Consider the following 19,466-nt stretch of genomic DNA (forward strand, 5'->3'; position numbering starts at 1 on the left):
ACATGAACTTGTGAACCAAAATCTAACGAACTTGATTAGAGGTGGCGGCGAAAGCTATCCTATCTCTATTCGATAGAGATGGCCAAGTTATCTTTGTCCCCATGCATGTACGTATACATTAGTAGAAGCTTTGTTGGGATGTTGATTTGACTAAGTTTTAACCGTATATATTTCCTTCGTTTTTTAATATTGCATCATGTTGTTTTTTTCACTTGCTAATGCACAAACTATGATTGTTAATATGTTAAACTCTCAATATATAAAAATTGTAAAAAGTGATTTTTCGAAAGTATAAATCAAGATAATTTTAACAAGATTTTACATGAGTACATGACATTATTATTCATTACATTAAATCGCAATAAATAGTCAAAGGAGAGCGTGTACAATTAATAATGGTACAAAAATCAACATGATACAATATTAAAAGCTCAAAAGAATTATAAAATAATATTTTTAATACAATGATCGAGATGAATAAAACAAAACCTTAAATGTGAAAACCTATAAGTTGGAGTTTTTGCAAATACGAAGTAGTAATCTGGGCTAATTCAATAATTCAAGCCCATACATAAAAGCCCATAAGTCGGTCCACAACTCCACATACCAAGACAACCAAGTTACCAACCCAACTCTATGTTTTACAGTTTTTTTTACTCGACTCTATGTTTTGCTACTTCAAACTTAATTTTTTTTTTTTTTTTTAAAAAAAAAAGAAAGTATTTTTACCCAAACAAACAAAAATAATAATAATAAAAAAAAAATTCGAGAAAGGAAGAAAAGCCAAGTGAATATCGAATCGCAGTGAAGCTAAAATTAGGGTTTTTCTCACTCCACCATAGCCGTTCCTCCCTCTTTCTCTCTCCTGTTGAATTTCTGAGTGAGAAAGCTTTCAACAATGGCGACCATAGTTCCAACAACCGAGGAAGATCCAGCTCTCACCGTTGTTCGTTTCGTTTCCGAGCTTACTTGGGGCGACGCCGGTGCCGAGGTACTTTCGATTTTTTCTAGGATGTTTTTGGTTTTTATTAGGGTTTTGATTCTGAGTTTTTTGTATTTTTTTTTTTGATTAGATTGATTAATTGGTTTTGAATTGTTGAATTTGGGGAAAATATTGAAGGTTGCTCAGCCTCAAGTTGCGAGATTATGCCAGGAGGCGCAGGAATGTATGGTGATGGAGAGATGGATTGATTTGGCATCGCTGATTCTTACTTCTGCTGATTTGGTTTTCTCTAAGGTTGCTGAGAAAGGTAATTCCTTGATCGGTTTTGCTTTCGGATTATTATGGAATGCATGATACTTTGATATGTTAATAGTTTTTCTATTGATTGTGTTCGAATTGGTTGTATATTGTGATATAGTATTGAATTTTGAGGCGTTTGTCACTTTGTGGGTTTTGTGAGGTAGTGGTTGAGTTTGGATTATATTGATGGTGATTAACTTAGGAGGATTTGAGAACTTAGCATTGTTGTTTGCGTTGCGATCACTGATCAATGTGGTTGTTTCAATTCTTTTATTAGTGAGAATCTCTATTAGCTTTATGATTATAGTACTCAGTATCTTTATGTTGAATGATGTAGTTTGGGTTAGTCAAATTCTTGATAGTTATGAGCTTTACAATACAAGTATTAGACTTCTTTACTCCAATTATCCTAATATCTTCCAGACTCATGTCTGACATGTATCTAACACCTCAAACAATCTTTTTTGTATCCGTGTTAAAAACTACTATGATCTAACACCTCCTTATATCTTCCAGACTCATGTCTGACATGTATCTAACTCCTAGGATCAATTTGAGCACACTTGCCTACCTGAGTGTTTTCTATCCACTACTACACTTTACTTCCATGAGCAAAGCTTTTGAAGGGCAGAGATGTAGTCAGAAGTAGGTATAAGATGTTTTCGTTGTACAGGTATTCAGTTAGGTACTAGCGGAATGTAATTCTGATCTACTGAATGCTGATGTGTGTGTACGGTGCTCCAAAGAGGAAGACCCTCTCTAGTTCTAGTTTCCTAGGTTTCTTTCTAATTGAAGTTGTTAGAGCTCAACTGGTAATGTTGACCTGGGATGAGTCACTTCATGTGCATCTTAAGGACTTTAGCATGTGTTTAGTTGTAATAGCTCAAAGTTTGCTCTTTATTATTTCTGTTATCTTCCCAAATTGTGGCAATGCAAGGAAGATTTTGCTTGGCATCAGTGTTAAAATGCATGACCTGGGAGTTGAATAATTTACAAACTTGTGAAAGTTGCTGATCTTGTCAACTTAGGTTGTATAAGGTAGGATTTTATGGTAGACAGATAACAGAGTACTTTTGTGACAGTCAAACATCTTCTTTAGACATCTTCTTGATCGTGTAAGTTAGATTGCTATTATTCTTGTAAGAGACTGCTGACTGACTTGAATTGCAGTGAGCTATTGACCCCTCCCTATCTCAATAAACCCCCTTTTGATTGAGTAAGATATGTTTTCTTGTACTGAGTTAATTATAATCTCCTTTTACCTCAGATATTGAGTGCATCTACACCGTAATTTGCAACCTTGTCACAAAGTCTGAAAACCCTGTGGAGGTTTTGGAGATCGTGAAACTTATTTCTGCTAAAATTGTTCAACAACCAAATGAGAAGCCTGCTCTGCGACTGAAGATGTACATATCTTTTTTATCAACTCCTTTTCCCCTTAGCTTGTGAAATTGGTCAGACTTTCTAATTTAGTGTGTTTATCTCCAGATTGTTCAATCTTTATAACCTTCTTGAAGACGCATACAGCCGTTTCTATGTTTACTTGAAGGCCCTCAACCTGGCTACCAGTGGTAAAATTACTGAGCATGTTGCACCTTCCATCAAGAAAATTGACAGTTTCTTGAGTGAATGGAATCTTAGCATCCAAGATCAGAGAGAGCTTTTTCTTGCAATCTTCAACGTTTTGAAAGAGAGTAAAAGGTATTATCCCCTCCCCCCCCCCCCCCCCCCCCCCCCCCCTCCCTCCCTCTTGCCATTGCCGCATAAATGTCTTATTCCTGTTTAAACATTTCATTATGAGCTAAAATTTTGTACTTGCAGCTCTGGAAAGGAATCATTCAATTTTCTCACAAAGTATTTGGCAACTTTTTCTACTGAGGATGAACAAGCTTTGAGTGAGGCCAAAGAGGAGGCCGCCAATGCTATCATAGAATTTGTGAAAGGACCTGACATGTTTCAGGTATGTATGTCTGCTGTTTATATTTTGCTTCAGCAGTATTTTATTCTGAGATTATGTCCTATTTATAGCTGACCCCAAATCATTTTGGGACTAAGGCTTTGTTGTTGTTGTTGTTGTTGTTGTTTTATTATGTCCTAGTTATGTTCACACCATTAGTTGAAAATGGGGCTTGGGTGTGGTGGCTGGAGTATGAATTGAGGCTATGAAATTATATTTCTCACATTTGCTCTGCTTTTGAAAGCTTACTCTTCAAGTGCAGTTCACAGTTATTAAATGAAAATTATGTCACTTTAATTGCCTTGGATGATGATATACTTCGTTAAAATATTTTTTTGTATTGCTGGTTTCTTATGCTTGAATATGCTTATTCTGGAAAAGGGGGATGAGGGGTGGGGGAGGAGAGGAGAGGAGGGGTGGCTTCAAGTTAATGCCTTAAAAGTCTTTGGTGGGTTTTTTTTCGCAAATTATCATAGTACTTATATTACTATTTCAATTTCTGCCTCTTCATCTGACAAGATGGATGACAAGATGGACTATAAAAAGAATTTGATTGTATGTTTGTATGTCACAGTGTGATTTGCTGGACATGCCGTCAGTGTTACAGCTAGAGAATGATGCTAAATACTCACTGCTATATCAACTCTTAAAGATTTTCCTTACTCAGAGGCTGGATTCTTACATAGAATTTCAGGCAGCAAACTCTACCTTGCTGAAGAACTACGGTAAATTGCATTTCTTGTACATTAGATCTTTGTACTGTTTGGGAGCTTAACCTTTTATGAAACAGATTCTTGTATTAAATTATATTAGGAAGAGAAAGAATGAATGTAGTATATATAAATAATCCCTCTCCAACCAAATTTACTTACAAGCAACTTTGACATGATTGTGCTAATAACCGAGTATTCCAAAATGCTTTTGTAGAGTTTGATGGATAATACAAACTTACATTTCTCAACAGCCTGACGAGACAAACTGTATTAGAAATAGTGATGATAATTTTTATAACAATAAAGATTTTGCACATTTTTCTGTCTATATTCAGTTTATGCCTTCATCTTTCAGCCATTCTTAGGCTTCAGGGCTCTTTTAAGCAGTTCCCTGATGCCCATTTGATACAGTCCTCGGGTGACTATTACTTCAGTAGAACATAAGAGTTTTACTTTATGCTCCGTACTTCAAATGTAAATAATGCATGTGAAGTGCTGTGAGCATGTGATATTGGGATCTATGTTGCTGGAATTTAGAATCTTATTTTCATAAGACAGACATTGTCATTGATGATTGAATGGCTGTTGTGATGTATGTCAAGTGCTGTGATTAAGGTTTTTGTTTTGAAATTCAAAACCTCATTTGTAACATAGAATTTTCTCACAATTGATGATTTCAAATAAAAGCTAGTTTTCTTCTGTGTTATTCAAGGAAGAGATATGACGATTGCTGAACTGCTTTTGTGTTTTTAGGTCTTGTTCATGAAGATTGTCTGGCAAAGATGAGGCTGATGTCATTAGTAGATCTTGCCTCTAGTGAGTCGGGGCAAATTCCATATGCTCTTATCAAGGACACTCTTAACGTGAGTTTGCTTCCCTACTTAAGCAGGTTTTAACCAGTCTGGGACTCTGGGTTTTACCTTTGTTAATTTATGCCTTGTGTAATTCAGGTCAATGACAATGAGGTAGAACATTGGGTTGTTAAAGCCATTACTGCCAAGTTGCTCGACTGTAAGATGGACCAGATGAATCAGGTCGTCATTGTGAGGTATGTTCATGAAAAGTTTCCTATTGCTGTGGCTTATCTTATTAACATACCATATCTCCTTTTTATCTTTATATTTTTATATTTTTTTGCTGATCCCTTTCTATGTGCAGTCGTTACACTGAGCGATTGTTTGGGCAACAACAATGGGAAAACCTTCGATCAAAGCTAGGAACATGGAGGGTAAGGCTTCATTGCCTTATTTGTCTCTTTTTTTAGGCTGCAACTATCATGTATTAATTTGTGTTTGCTACTTTGTCAACTTTCTTTTTTAGGGAAATATTGCAAGCGTAATCAGCACAATCCAAGCAAACAAGGCAACTGAGGATGCCTCACAGGCAATGCAGAGCATGACAGTTCGTTGAGATTCAGTGTCTGATTTTTTCCCCCGTCACCTACACAGTTAAAAATCTTTAAGGGCACATTAGTTGTAATTACCCTTTAATGTGTGGCGGAATTGAAGTCCAATCCCGCGATTTTGACCGAGGTTGCTTTGTGTTCCATAACTGTTCTTCAATATTAATTTGTTCCTGTAGACAATTTCTTATAGCGCAATTTATATATTTTTCCCCACTTGAAATATGCTTCTTATGTTGTCATCCTTGAACTGAAAGCAAATTAAGGCACCCTGTTAGCCCTTTATAAGGCACCCTGTTATTGACCCGTTTGGGCTGTTCCTACTCGCTCAATAACCAGATCTAGTAAAGATTCAGGTATAATTACAAGTTTCTTCTCATCCTTGAAGAATTCAATGGACTTCAAGGGATAACCTTTGCAAAAAACTTCAAGAAGATTATTCGAGACCTTGCTATTTACCCCTCCAAACAATTATACACCTTAATTCTAATAACTTCATTGCTAATACGAAGTAAGTTATAACAATTGATTATACAAGAATTATAAACATTATTTACGAGTTTTGTTAACCAAATCCTAAAAAACAATTTTAACAATCCAATATGGTTTTCAAATTTCAACATTAGAGTACTAAGTAGTCCAAGGTAATAAGAGTGACATTGTAATAAATATAGAGCTTATTATATAAAAACATTATCAGGATAATGACAATTTAGTTTAGGTGCATGGAAATGATAAATGGTGATATTGATGGTTCAAGTACAATGTCGTATGTCCAGTTGCGTAAACCATAATACATGGCCTTATAACAACTAACATCCAACTCTAACCGCAAACCTTTTTATCATCAACCTTGACTTGATATTCCGGAAAATTAAACCATGCAAAAGATGCCCCCAAATATATGTAAATTTTAACTTCTTCAACGGAAATTATGTGTCATTATTCTTCTATTTCGCCAGCTGAGCTAAATTTTGTACTTTCATACATAGAATACAAAGTTACTATTGTTACAAGACGCCTATGTTCCACGTGTTCAAACACCTCGAATATGTGTTTATCTTAATCAACCAGAAGTCTGTTTAAAGAGACGGTACTGATTTAGTAATGGCTTTATGAAGAAGGTAGTTATTAAGGAACATCCTTTTACTACTGTTAGACTTCCTTATGTCCGGTCCAGATACTCATATGGTCATATTGATGTTGAAAATGTGGACCGTGCGGTTAATAACAACGTAAACTTTTATTCATTTACGAGTTTGCAACCATTGACATGATTTTTTATTTTTATTTTTATTATATATATATATTTTTTAATACAGTAAGATACGGGGGGTCTCTCACCCTATCACAGAAATAGAGGGATCAGGATCAAACCCCCAACCAGTTGGGGGGAGATGGAGGGACTAACCATCCCTGCATCTCCTATGTCCTCTTGACAAGAATATGATGACATGCACAATGCAAAAGTAACATAAAGTTAGCTACTTGAACATGTTACATGTTTATTCATCAAGCATAATCTTTTCTATATTTATCAAGCTTAAACATGTTAATACTACTGATGACATTTTATTTGCTACTTCGCCTAACTAAATTTCCATATGACATCAATATTATATTTATGCATGAAACTCTATATAGCTTTTATTATTTGGACTTCTTTGGACACTTTCATGTCCAACATTATCTTTTGTTCATATCACAAATTCACAACCACCTGTCTTAATATATGCTTCCATGTGTAACTTTTCTAAATTCTAATGTCATAAATTCTATGAATGTAACTATATATAAGTACATAATCATAAACCTTTAATATATACGTAGTATAATTCAACTCACTTATTTATAGAAGAACAAAATAACAACTTGATTCTGGCCTTACTCACCTATCTCTACCGCCAAAAGAAAATAAAGCATATCACAAGATCTTAAGAAAATAAAATGTCTCCTCTTGTTACTCTTATCTTTTTGGCTAATTGTTTCTTAGCAATGGCTTCATCTACCAAACAAGAGCTAGAGATGGTTCAAATGGCTCAAACCATGGTTCTTCAAGCCAAGAATTGGGCTCAATCATCATCACTTGAGGATTCTTCTTTGTTTGGTGGTGGTCATCAAGGTGGCCTAAGCCATACCGATAATGCCATGGGTGATTCTTCTTTGTTCTTAGACCGTCATCATCGTCGTGGAGGCAGTCATCATGGTGGTGGCCGTCATGGTAGCTTAAGCTATAACAATAGCAAGGATGAGTCGACTTTACTCTTTGTTCATGGTCATCGTCATGGCGGTTTAAGTAATAATAACATCAACTATAACTATATCAATAGCGTCTATTCTGTAAATAATAATAAACATTCTAAAAATTATTATAAAATGAAAATGGCTATGATCGATTGTGCTAAGCTATATGATCAAGCCGAGCCAGGGCTCGATCGTTTAGTTGAAAGAGATGGGAAATATAGCCATGATGACGCATTAGCATGGCTGAGTGGTGCAATCACAAGCCATAGGACTTGTTTGGATGGACTAAAAGAGAAAGGTGTACGTCAAGAACTTCATCCTATATCGCAAAATTTGACTACGTTATTACATGAAGCATTGGCTTTTCATGCAAAGAAACAAAGGTTTCAGAGAAGATCAAAAGGTAATCAAGCTTTTAAATTTTTATTTTTTTTATTTTTTTTATTTTTTTTTTGCATGTACAACAATAAACATTGATATGACATTTTGTTTGAAGTGGCCTTTAGTCGCATATACGAGTCATATATTTTACGTACCAAGTAAGGCTTGACTCACTTGATAAGATTCTTAGCTTGAGGTTTGAATCATGCCAAGTGAGAGTGCTTGGATTCCTTTGATTATTTATTTATTTATTTATTTTTATTTTTTTCGTATGACTTTTATCATTTTACTAGTAGAATGGGGATTAAATAATAGGCATGTGAATATGTAAAATGATAAAACTTTAGTAGTCTAAGTTAACATTGTCTTTGAATGAAAGAAATAAAATTTGCAATTTAAACTCAGTATATGTGCAGTAGGGGCACAAGGGAGGCCAAAAGGAAAACCATTCGTGGGAAGATTAATGTCCTGGAAGCCGGCAACTTCGAGGGCAGATATAGTGGTGGCGAGAGACGGGTCAGGTAATCACCAAACTATCAACAAAGCAGTGGATGCATTAGACAAGATAAAAAACAGAGGAGAAAGCAGAGTAATAGTGTATGTAAAAGCAGGAGTATATGATGAGATAGTTGAAATTCCAAGGCACCTAATTAATGTCATGTTTGTTGGAGATGGCATTGGTAAAACTGTGGTCACTGGTCGAAAAAATGTCGTTGATGGCGGCACCACTGTCAATTCCGCTACATTCCGTAAGTACAACAAATTTCTCTCTTGCAAAAATATTTGATCCTGTACTTTTAACACAAGTTTCTTATTCCGTAAGTAAACTGTTTCATGTATACAATACGCGATGTTTATATGTAGATCATAAATGTGATACGTGTATGTCTAATTAAGTTACAATGTCCTTGAGCAGGGGTATTCGGCGATGGATTTTGGGCAAAGGACATGACATTTGAGAACACGGCAGGTCCCCAAAAACATCAAGCAGTGGCATTGATGGTAGCTTCAGATCACTCCCTCTTCTATCGATGCAGCTTTCTAGGATACCAAGACACACTCTATGTTCACTCTCTTAGGCAATTTTACCGCGACTGCCATATATATGGTACAATAGACTTTATATTTGGTAACGCGGCTGTTGTGTTACAAAATTGTGACATCTTTGTTAGAAAGCCTATGAAGCACCAGAATAATATGATCACAGCCCAAGGGAGGGAGGATCCGAATGAGAACACAGGGATCTCAATCCATGGGTCACGAATACAACCTGCACCGGAGTTTGTAGACCTAAAGCGATCTCTCAAGACCTTCCTAGGGAGACCTTGGAAGAAGCATTCAAGAACAATTGTTTCTACAACATATATTGATGGGTTTATCCATCCAAGGGGTTGGATAAACTGGGAAGGGAATTTCGCCCTCTCAACATTGTATTACGCCGAATACATGAACACAGGGCCAGGGGCAACAACTCTAGGTCGGGTAAACTGGCCCGGATATCACGTCTTGCATCATCCTAAGGAGGTTGATCCCTTCATGGTTAGAAAATTTATCCAAGGTGAATCTTGGATTATGAAAACTGGTGTGCCCGTTTGGCTTGAAATTTGAAGTTAATGTAAATGCATGGTGGTTTTCCTTCACTAACGAAGAATAATGGGTTCATCCTTGTGGAAAAAAATAATGTTCAGCTAATTACATCTATTATCCTTATTGCTAGATAAGCTACTAGTGAGTCGTATGTATGGTTTGATAATTTTCCCCAAAGTTTTCTAACTTTGGCGAAGCTTGATTTAAGTTCCATGTATCTATAAGCAATATGTTATTAACTTTTTCCATTTATCATGAAATACAATCTTTATAGAAGTTGAACATCCTACTTGTATTACAATATTACAAATTATAATCCACCATTAACCTATTTTTCTTACTAAACTAAACAAATTATGATGTTGATTGACTGATGTACTTCATAGACGCTAGTTAGCTTAGTAAGATTATAACCCGAGAGGTTATTCAAGATCAAATTCCGTCAATATCATTCGATTATAATTCGACCTCGCCCCATGCCACCTCATAAACCACCCTAAAACCCTCAGTCCATTTCTCCAACATCAAGAAAACACAACAACGGTGAAACAACTTCGTCTTCTCCTCCTCAAACCTCCACCATTTTTAACCTCTAACCCTTCAATACCACCCTCTTCATTTTCTCTCTCCTCCCTTTCTTAACCTCCAACAGCCATTATAACACCCTCACCCACCTCCCAAAACGACATGGAAAGGCAAGAATTGTTGCGCAAACTCCGAGTTCTAATCCTTCGATCCCGATTCGACTCAGTTAAAGAACTCATCAAACCTCTCGTCAATTCCAAAACCCTCTTTTCTTCTCCCTTAGAGCTTTGCGCCGCATTTTCTCTCTCCAATCCTTCTCTAAAATGCTGTTTTTACAGTTTAGTTTTGTTCGCTTGTGCTGATTCTAAGCTCCCAGATGAAGCAATGGGGTTACTTCAGATTATTAGAAAAGATAGAGATTTTCCTGCCATTAATGCTTTTAATAAGTTGATTGATTGTTTGGTTTCTACCCATCAATTTGATAAGGCTCTTGGTTTGTTTGATGATGCTTTGGATTCCGGTTTTTGGGTCGAGAAATTTGCATTTGGGAAGGCGATACAGTCTGCTGTGAAGCTTGGGGAAATTGAGAGAGGTTTAGAGTTGTTAAATTTGATGAAGGAGAGAGGAATTGGTGTTAATGTGTTTATTTACAATGTTTTGATTAATGGGTTTTGTAAAGAAAAGAGGATGAAGGATGCACACCAATTGTTTGATGAAATGTTTCATAGAAATTTGGTTCCGAGTCAGGTTACTTATAATACATTGATTGATGGGTATTGTAAGGTTGGGTGTTTGGAGGATGCTTTTAGTTTGAAGGAAAGGATGAAGGTGGATAATGTAGCTCCTAATTTGGTTACCTTCAATTCATTGCTAAATGGGTTGAGTAAGGCTCATAGAATGGAGAAAGCTGGTGGGGTATTAGAGGAGATGAAATCACATGGTATCGTGCCAGACGGGTTTACTTGCACCATTTTGTTTGATGGGTATTCGAAGTGCAGTGATGCTGGTACAATGTTGGTTATATTGGACAATATGGAGTCTTTTGGTTTGAGGCCTACGTTTGTTACTTTTAATTCTCTGATCAAGAAGTTCTGTGAATCGGGAAACATGGAGGAGGCGGAGAAATGTTTGGAAAATATGAGCGAAAAGGGAGTTGCTCCCACTGTTGAGACGTATAACATTCTCATTGATGGTTATGGTAGGAATCATATGATTGAAAAGAGTTTTGAGGTGTTGGGAACTATGGAGAATCGTGGTTTAAAACCGGATGTAGTAACTTATGGCGCTCTTATAAATAGTCTTTGCAAAGAGGGTAAGCTTCTTGAAGCTAAGGTTATTATGGAGGATATGGTGGTAAGAGGAATTTCTCCCAATGCACAGATATATAATATGATTATTGCAGGTCAGTGCAATGCAGGGAAGCTGCAGGCTGCCTTTGGGTTATTTGATGAGATGTTGCGAAAGAATGTAGAGCCAACATTGGTTACTTATAATTCTCTTGTTAATGGGTTATGCAAGAATGGGAAATTACAGGAAGCTGAAGATCTTCTTCCACAGATTATTGAAAAAGGCTTGGCTCCTGATGTCATCACTTATAATTCTCTGATTCTCGGGTATGTTGGAGCAGGAAAAATCTTGAAATCCATAGTGTTGTATGATTCTATGAAGAAAAAAGGCATCAAACCAACCTTAAGCACCTATCATTCACTAATTAGTGTTGGCAGCAAAGTAGGTTTGTTGCTAGTAAATAAAATTTATGAAGAAATGTTGGCTTTCAACCTGAATCCTGATAGAGTTGTATATAATGCCCTTATTTATTCCAATGTGGAGCATGGAAACATTGAAAAGGCGCTTTCTTTGCATGATGAGATGACAATCAAGGGAATCGAGCTTGACAAGATGACATACAATAGTTTGATTTTGGGCCACTTAAGGATGGGAGAACAGAATAAGGTATTAGACCTAATCAATGATATGAAGGCTAAAGAAATTCTTCTAAAAGCTGATACTTACACTATACTAGTTGATGGACACTGCAAACTGAATGATTTTGATGGGGCATATGCTTGGTACCGAGAAATGGTTGATAAGGGTTTTCTCTTGGCTGTTAGCAAATGTAATGAGCTTGTAAGTGGCCTCAAAGAACGAGGAAGGATAGAAGAGGTCCAAATAATCTGCTCGGAAATGAGTGTGAAAGGGTTGGGTGATTGTAGCGCCGATGCAACTTTGTCTGCAGTTGCAAGCTGATAATTATGGCAAGCTCGCTGTGCAGTCTGAAGAGCATGTAAAGAAGTGTTTATGATTACGTTACCTGGAAAACCACTAACACAGGTACTCCATTATTTGTTTACTGAAATTTGCTGTGCCTTGAATCAAGGTGGTGATTTGGAGTTCCTCATGATTTAAGAACCGCCTTTTTGGTTTGTCTGTACATTAAAATATGTTGTTGATCTAGATTCTAAAGTCAGCTCTCCATGCTCCTTTGATGCAAGCAAGATTTTGCTGTGTGGTCATTGTGTAGTATTTTGTATATCTGGATGATATCGCCAATTGTGACCTTCACACGCCAATTGTGGTCTTCACACCGATTGTCTGTTTAATAAAGGACACGGACCCTGATATTTGTATCATTTCAAATAACTCTGCTGATCAGGCTGATAGTCAACAAACGCATTCAACATTAAGGATACTGCAACAGAATGAAAACGGAGTTACAGAAATATTGTCAGTGTAAGCCTCCATAAGTGCTAATACTGGTGCTAAGAACCTTTGGATTTTCAAGGGATTTGTACTTTGAAGCTCATGTAAAATGTAAATTGTAAATTGATTATATTTATACCAATGTCTATAATTTACCCTGCCCCAACAAAGAGATCTGTAATCTTTGTAATTTTTCCGGAGATATCGATGTCAAGTTCTCAATAAGATTCACTTTGCAGCAAAGAACGGAACCAGAGATTAACGCCTATGATTCATGACCTCATGGGAGCTGTTGTCGAATTTTATTCCTTTGTGGGAGCAATTGCAAATAACTACTCCGTAATACTCACCCACAAAGATAGATAATAGACAACTTTGAAATTTAGAGCGTTAAATTTTGAATTGCAACTCTGAATTTCAAATATGTATAAATAATTTACAATGCATATCTTAAATATTCTTAGATACCTGGAAATTTGAATTCACTTTCACACAAAAAAGAAACCAGCATATAAAACATCCAGGTTATCACCTAACAATCGGAAGGCAAGACAAATAATTTGCAACATGATTTTGCCTTTTATGTACATGCCTGTTAGCAACCTTTGTTTCAGCATTTCCTGCTAAGCTTAGCATCTAGCATCAGTATATTACAAGCCTCGATGAAAAAAAAATATTAAAAAAACAAAAAAACAACAGGTGCTGTATAATTGTATGTGAATCCACTATATTCTTCATAAGTAGCAATTGAGTAATTGACATACATTTCTCTTCCCAGAACAACTTCATAAAAACCTGCAAAACAGAAAACCATTAAACCCTCAGAACACCACCAGTATCTAATATTCTTATGATGTTAACATTGTTATTAGAGTGCCTAGAGGATATAATGGTACAAATATTTCACCAAAGATGCAAAGAAGGGAAGTTTCAGTCACAATAATAGAGCCAATGGGCAACATGGAAATATATTAGATATTATAAAAACTATGAATTGACCTGTTCAGTGAATAGCTAAGAGACTCATTCATCATCGTTCACGGAATCAAATTTACGATTCAATAAATTCATGGCAATCAATATTACATTAGAATCATTTCCTAGAAGCTTAGCTGCTTAGGTATATACTCCAATATTAAAATAATGAATTGCAACTACAATGTGATCATGTAATGTTAGACCCTGTCATAGAGCCCTTTTTGTCTATTCCAAGCCTACTAACTTTTGCTTTGTTTTGTTCCATCAATTTATCATAATTGAAGTGGGATGTCTAGAGGCCTTACCCTTTTGTCAACACCAATGTACATTCTGGCTACGTCTTAAACTGCTTCATTTCATAGTAATTCAATTTCCTATCTTCAAAAGGAGTTGACTCGTGATACCTTAATACCTGAAAATAAGGCTCAAAAGTAATTAAAATGTGGGAAGTCTAGTATGGAAAATACAAGAACAATCATTCCCAACTTATTTCATACTTGAATGAATCCAAGAAAAGACCCAATGTAAGGCCAGATTTCCAGTAATTAAAAAGAACTATAAGGTTCCTGCTCCTGTCAAGCAAAGGTGCAGAAGCTTTGTACATAAGAGCCCCAATACCCTCCACCACAGCAACAGCCACAGCAGCAGACATAATGTCCCAATCACCTGTTTGCCCAATTACTGTAGCAAAAGCAGTTGCGCAATAGAAACCCACCAAGAAAAAAAGAAATTTCTTAGGAAGATCTTTCCGGAAATCTCGAATTCGTGCATTTAATTTAATCTGAAGACTCTGAATTGTTTTAAGTAATCGAGTTCTTCCATCACCACTGCCGGTGAGAGGGTCCAATCCTTTGCCATCTGCACTGCTCTTAATGGACCAGTCCATTATCCTGCAAACAATTTTTTTTAAAATAAGGTATAATGAAAGCAGACGTAACTTTACAATACAATGATATGATAAACTAGAACTTCAGTAGTCACTTTAGCTTAGAGCCGACTCTTCTGATCTTGTAATAGTGCATGTTCACAATTCTGGTTATGAACCTTGCACTGCACTATGATCTAATGCTGGACATTTATCGAACATTCCATCACAGACATGATTATTAATATCTCAACTCGTAGTTGCTCCTTCAATCCGAAAGTGTTCATCACAGACATAATTATCAAGTTCTTAGTTAACAAGATATGGTCTTCTGATCCCAATGTTCTACACCCTCAAGGCCCTGGTCTCAATTCTTCCTTACAAACAATAAAGCCATGGTGGAAGAGGAGTAAGAACTCAGTTCAATGGAAAAAGCAAGCAATAGTAATATCTAGATCAATTGTTCTCTTATCTCTTACATATTATGATGACACAATTTTATACAGAAACAAGAACATGACTTGGTGCATGATGCCAAGAATAACTCAAATACAAAGACAAACTAATATATCAAATTACATCCAAAAAAAATTACTTGACACAAAGCAAAAGTGACAGCAAAATCAGCAATAACTTACTTGCAACTATCAATTTTACTGAGCTCCTTTACTTGTATAAAAGATAGTCCAAAATGACCCCCATTTCCATGGGATAATGCCACATTCTGAAGTGAAGCAACAAGGATTCTGATCGAAAACCTTAAGTTTGAAATCTTTGTGGACGTCGGAATCACATTTATCGCACATTGGCGGAATCTAGTTCCAAATGTGAGTATCATGGAGACCCGTGCAATTCACCATCCACTCTATGAGTCAAATTTACAATATGTCAATTTTACAAAACAATTTTTGGCAAATTATCAATCTCCCAAACAACAGTCTAGCACCAATATAGCATTCTGTCTCAACACATCAGAAAAGGGCATTATCTACTGATAGTAATATAGTATGCACAATATCCAAATTCTTCAAAAAAAAATACAAGCATTATTTTGCAAAATAAGATGTGAACCAGAAAAATTAGCAAAAATAAATAAGTTCAACTAGTTAGCTAATTATCTCATATGAACAAAATTTGCAGAAATTTATCAAAGAGTAAAACTTTATAATATGAACAAATGCTTCCAGCCTTCCACACATTCAATTTCATGTCTCTAGTAAATCCCCACAAATAAAAACTAACATAAATTGAAAATTAATCATATAAAAAAAACTGGAATTCAACATGATACTTCGTATAGCATTGAAGCGAAATCGGTTGCTTACCAATCGAAAAATGATGAAACCCAATTCGATTGAAGGCTCGGAAAAGCAGTTTTGATCATCTAATTAGCAAAACCCATATAATTTTCTTCAAGGAAACTGAATTGAGAATGTAGCAAGATAGAGAAAAAAAAAGGGGCGGAATTAACGACGGAGGAAACGAAATTAGCGGCGGCGATGATGATGGACAAGAGACTCAGAGAGAGATTGGTAGTGAGTACACCAGACACTAGTGAGTAGTGATGGGGCTTGTGAGGAGAAATGTGAATTGGGAAGCTTGAGCAACCAAGGCCTTGCTTGATTGAACAAGGTTTAGGTAATACTTGTAATAAAGAGGGGGATTGAATTAATTGCCTTGAAAATCATTCAAATTTAAGATGGTATATTTTGTTCTTCCAAAAAAAAAAAAAGAAAAAAAAGAAAAATGGTATGTAGTATATTTTGATCCTACAATATTTAATTAATCAATCTTATTACGAAATAGTCTATTGATTAAAAGTCTTGTGTTTATTGAAGGGGATATAATAAAAGTTTATCGGTAAATCAATAAACAATTCGAAATTTTGAAATAAATGTACATTACCTTTCACAAATTAATTAAGTAAAAAATTGGTATTTGCTTGTAGGACTATACAGAGTACAGTTTAGACCGCACCAAACCACAAACCAAATCGCAATCTTGCGGTTAGGTCTGATTTGCGGTTTGAAATTTACGGTTTAGTTTTTATTTTTTCCAAACTGTATTATTGTGGTTTGGTTTGGGTTTCCAAAATATAAAACCAAACCAAACCGCAAACCACAATTTTACGGTGTATGGTTTAAATCGCAAACCGCATATATAAACCACATTTATATATAATACAATGATATACTACGTACATGGTAGAAACGTAAGATTTTGGAGCATTTACAGATGGTTTGGTGACAAACTTTATGTATGGTTGTATGGTTATACTTTATTAGACATTTAGATTAGATGAAAGCTATATTGTTGATTGTTGTTTGTTATTGCCTAGCTGATAACTTGTTGTTCAGTTAAATAAATTTGAGCAAGGTTTTTTTTTCTTTGAAAAATTACGGTTAAATCACAAATCGCACCGCACCAAACCGCAATTTAAATTACAGTTTGGTGCGATTTTGGAAAAATTCACCCCAAACCGCACCAAATCAAACCGCGTACAGCCCTATTTGCTAGAAATGTCATTTTGGATGAAATACTAAAAAAATGAATAGTAAAGATAGTAAATACTAGAAAAAAAAAACAATGAAATTACACTTTTCCCATATAATATTGAAGCCCTAATTACAAATTACAGGTAAACTTGATTAATAGACTACAAAAGTAGACGATAACCAAGTGACATATGACAAACAATTCACAAATATAAATGTATAATTTAGAAGAGAATATGATTAATAAAAAAGATTACCAATATGTGTAAAACAATACAAATCAAGTCTTCTCATTTAAGCAACTCTTTATGATGTTGAGTTATTGAAGAGAAATTATTTAGGTTGTTTGGTGAAATAATTTAATGCAATCTCCGTTTTTTTTTTTTTTTAATAAATATAATAATCTGACATTAACTTCAACCAACAGGGGTATATAATGGCATAATATTCAATATTGACAAAATTATTAAATTGATACTCAATCTGTTTCACAATGATTTTTTAACTGACTTTTAAGTATTACCTACCTACAAGTACTTCATTTTTTTTTATCCACTAAAAAAACAGGCTTAGGCCCTGTTCTTTTGAGCTGCTCTGCTCTGCTCTACCATGCCCTATTCCGCTCTGCTCTAATTAAAAATAATAATTAATATTTAATAAAAATAATAATAATTATTATTAATATTTAATAATAATAAATAACTAATATTTATATATAATAATAACTAATATTTAATAATAATAATAATTAATATTTTATAATAATAATAATTAATATATAATATTAATTGATAATAATAACTAATATTTAATGATGATAATTAATATTTTATATTATTTAACACATTTTTTTATTTTATAAAAAGAGTAAAAAAAACTAAAAAAAATCAAATAATAATAATACTATTACTAACAATAATAATAAGGAAAAATTGCATTAAATAATACCACCTTTCACTCGTCCACTAAAAATAAGTCGACCTTTTGATTATCTCTAAATAATACCACCTTTGGGGGGTGTCTGCTTTAAACAAGTTATTTTACCTACAACCTGAGTAACTGGTTAATTTTTTTTTCTTTTTAATAAATACATTTAACAATGTAATTAACTCTTAATAATAATATTAATTATGATTTATTAATAATTAAATCAAAAAACAAAATAAAAAAACAATTAAAAAAACAAAATCAAAATAAAGGTAAAATAAATAAATAAATAAAACCTTTCTCTCTCCTCCTTCTTCCCCGGCCAGCCACCGCTCCTCTTCCCTCCCAGCCACCTGTCGCTCTTCCCCTTCCCTCCCATCCCCCTGCTGCCCTTCCTTCCACCCTTCAACTAATAAACACCGCCCTTCGCCCCTATCTTTCCACCCAAAACTAACATCCACTGCCACTCCACCACTTAACCACCAGTCTAGCCTACCCCCTTCACAAAACCAGCAACCCACCCCACCACGAAACCACCAATCAAACCACCACAAAACCAACTAACCCACCCACACCACAAAACCACAACCACCATCTAACTTACCCACCCACATCACGAAACCACCAAGCTACATCGATTTCAAGGGAGGGAGTGGGTCTTCTGGGTTTAGCCTCAGCACAAATTGTTGTTGTAAGTGGTGGCCGGAGATGTGGGAAAAGGTGAGTGGTGATCGTGGTATGTGGAGACGGCTGCGAGGAAGCTGCCGGGGGGCCGATTCTGGTGGGAATTTTGGTGAGGATTTCAACGGTGAGGGTGGTGGATTCGTTGGGGATTTCAGGGGTAAAGGTGGAGGGGATGGTGATTTCGGTGGTGGGGGTGGGAGGGGTGGTGATTTCGATGGTGGGGGAGTTATTGACGGTGGCCGACGGGGTAAGGGGCGGGGAGGGGGCTAGCTGTGGTGGGGAACGATGGCAGGGTTTCATTGGTGGGGATTGTCTGTTAGGTTTTACAGCAATTCAACAAATTAAGAATTACTTAAAGATTGCGGGAACAAAACCTACACAGTGTATATTTTCAATCAAATTATACAACAACCAAATACTAATTATAGTAATAAAAACCAACCACTAAAAAAACAATGCAATTCAGAAATTACAAAAGTAAAACACTAATGTGAAAGATTCTACACTTGCCTCACTCCAAGCCAATGAATCCAACAAGAACATGAGAATACCAAGGACCACGTGAGTCTTCAATATCGGATACTTGTCTAAGGCGTGTAAACACTTTTCTAAAGTGATTATTTCCCCCACCACGGTGCTTGGGTTCAAACCGAAAAGTCACTTTGAGATACAATAGACAAACACTACAATCTTTGCACTAGAATTGTAGTAAGATGATCAAATTCTCAAAAATTAAACTTAATTGATAGAGGATTTCTAGAAGAG

The 19,466-nt window shown here is 35.5% G+C and overlaps 4 protein-coding genes across 6 annotated transcripts; 3 read left to right on the forward strand and 1 right to left on the reverse strand.

The window, feature by feature from the left end:
- The first annotated feature begins 737 nt into the window (after positions 1-737).
- On the forward strand, positions 738-5,600 carry LOC110721476 (eukaryotic translation initiation factor 3 subunit M-like). Its single transcript, XM_021900628.1, has 10 exons — positions 738-991; positions 1,121-1,250; positions 2,511-2,649; positions 2,732-2,944; positions 3,065-3,203; positions 3,775-3,925; positions 4,667-4,776; positions 4,864-4,961; positions 5,072-5,141; positions 5,234-5,600. Exons 1-10 carry the CDS (start codon positions 899-901, stop codon positions 5,321-5,323), a joined length of 1,233 nt encoding a protein of 410 aa, XP_021756320.1. The 5' UTR covers positions 738-898; the 3' UTR covers positions 5,324-5,600.
- A 1,479-nt stretch (positions 5,601-7,079) lies between these two features.
- Positions 7,080-9,778, forward strand: LOC110721332 (pectinesterase-like). Its single transcript, XM_021900470.1, has 3 exons — positions 7,080-7,962; positions 8,360-8,689; positions 8,857-9,778. Exons 1-3 carry the CDS (start codon positions 7,263-7,265, stop codon positions 9,546-9,548), a joined length of 1,722 nt encoding a protein of 573 aa, XP_021756162.1. The 5' UTR covers positions 7,080-7,262; the 3' UTR covers positions 9,549-9,778.
- A 129-nt stretch (positions 9,779-9,907) lies between these two features.
- LOC110721477 (pentatricopeptide repeat-containing protein At5g12100, mitochondrial-like) lies at positions 9,908-13,009 on the forward strand. The gene has a single exon (XM_021900629.1). It carries the CDS (start codon positions 10,215-10,217, stop codon positions 12,297-12,299), a length of 2,085 nt encoding a protein of 694 aa, XP_021756321.1. The 5' UTR covers positions 9,908-10,214; the 3' UTR covers positions 12,300-13,009.
- A 134-nt stretch (positions 13,010-13,143) lies between these two features.
- LOC110721478 (ycf20-like protein) lies at positions 13,144-19,319 on the reverse strand. Of its 3 annotated transcripts, XM_021900633.1 has the most exons (5): positions 15,921-17,662; positions 15,234-15,460; positions 14,228-14,620; positions 14,036-14,142; positions 13,144-13,547 (listed from the first exon to the last, which is right to left on the reverse strand). In XM_021900633.1, exons 2-4 carry the CDS (start codon positions 15,431-15,433, stop codon positions 14,136-14,138), a joined length of 600 nt encoding a protein of 199 aa, XP_021756325.1. In that variant the 5' UTR covers positions 15,434-15,460; positions 15,921-17,662; the 3' UTR covers positions 13,144-13,547; positions 14,036-14,135. The 3 variants fall into 3 exon arrangements, with proteins under 3 accessions (XP_021756325.1, XP_021756324.1, XP_021756323.1); XM_021900632.1 differs by lacking the exon at positions 15,921-17,662 and adding an exon at positions 18,314-19,319 and having other exon boundaries at positions 14,036-14,620; XM_021900631.1 differs by having other exon boundaries at positions 14,036-14,620; positions 15,921-17,669.
- Positions 19,320-19,466: the final 147 nt, after the last annotated feature.

This window comes from Chenopodium quinoa, unplaced genomic scaffold, assembly GCF_001683475.1.
Source record: "Chenopodium quinoa cultivar QQ74 unplaced genomic scaffold, ASM168347v1, whole genome shotgun sequence".
NCBI classification, from domain to species: domain Eukaryota; kingdom Viridiplantae; phylum Streptophyta; class Magnoliopsida; order Caryophyllales; family Amaranthaceae; genus Chenopodium; species Chenopodium quinoa.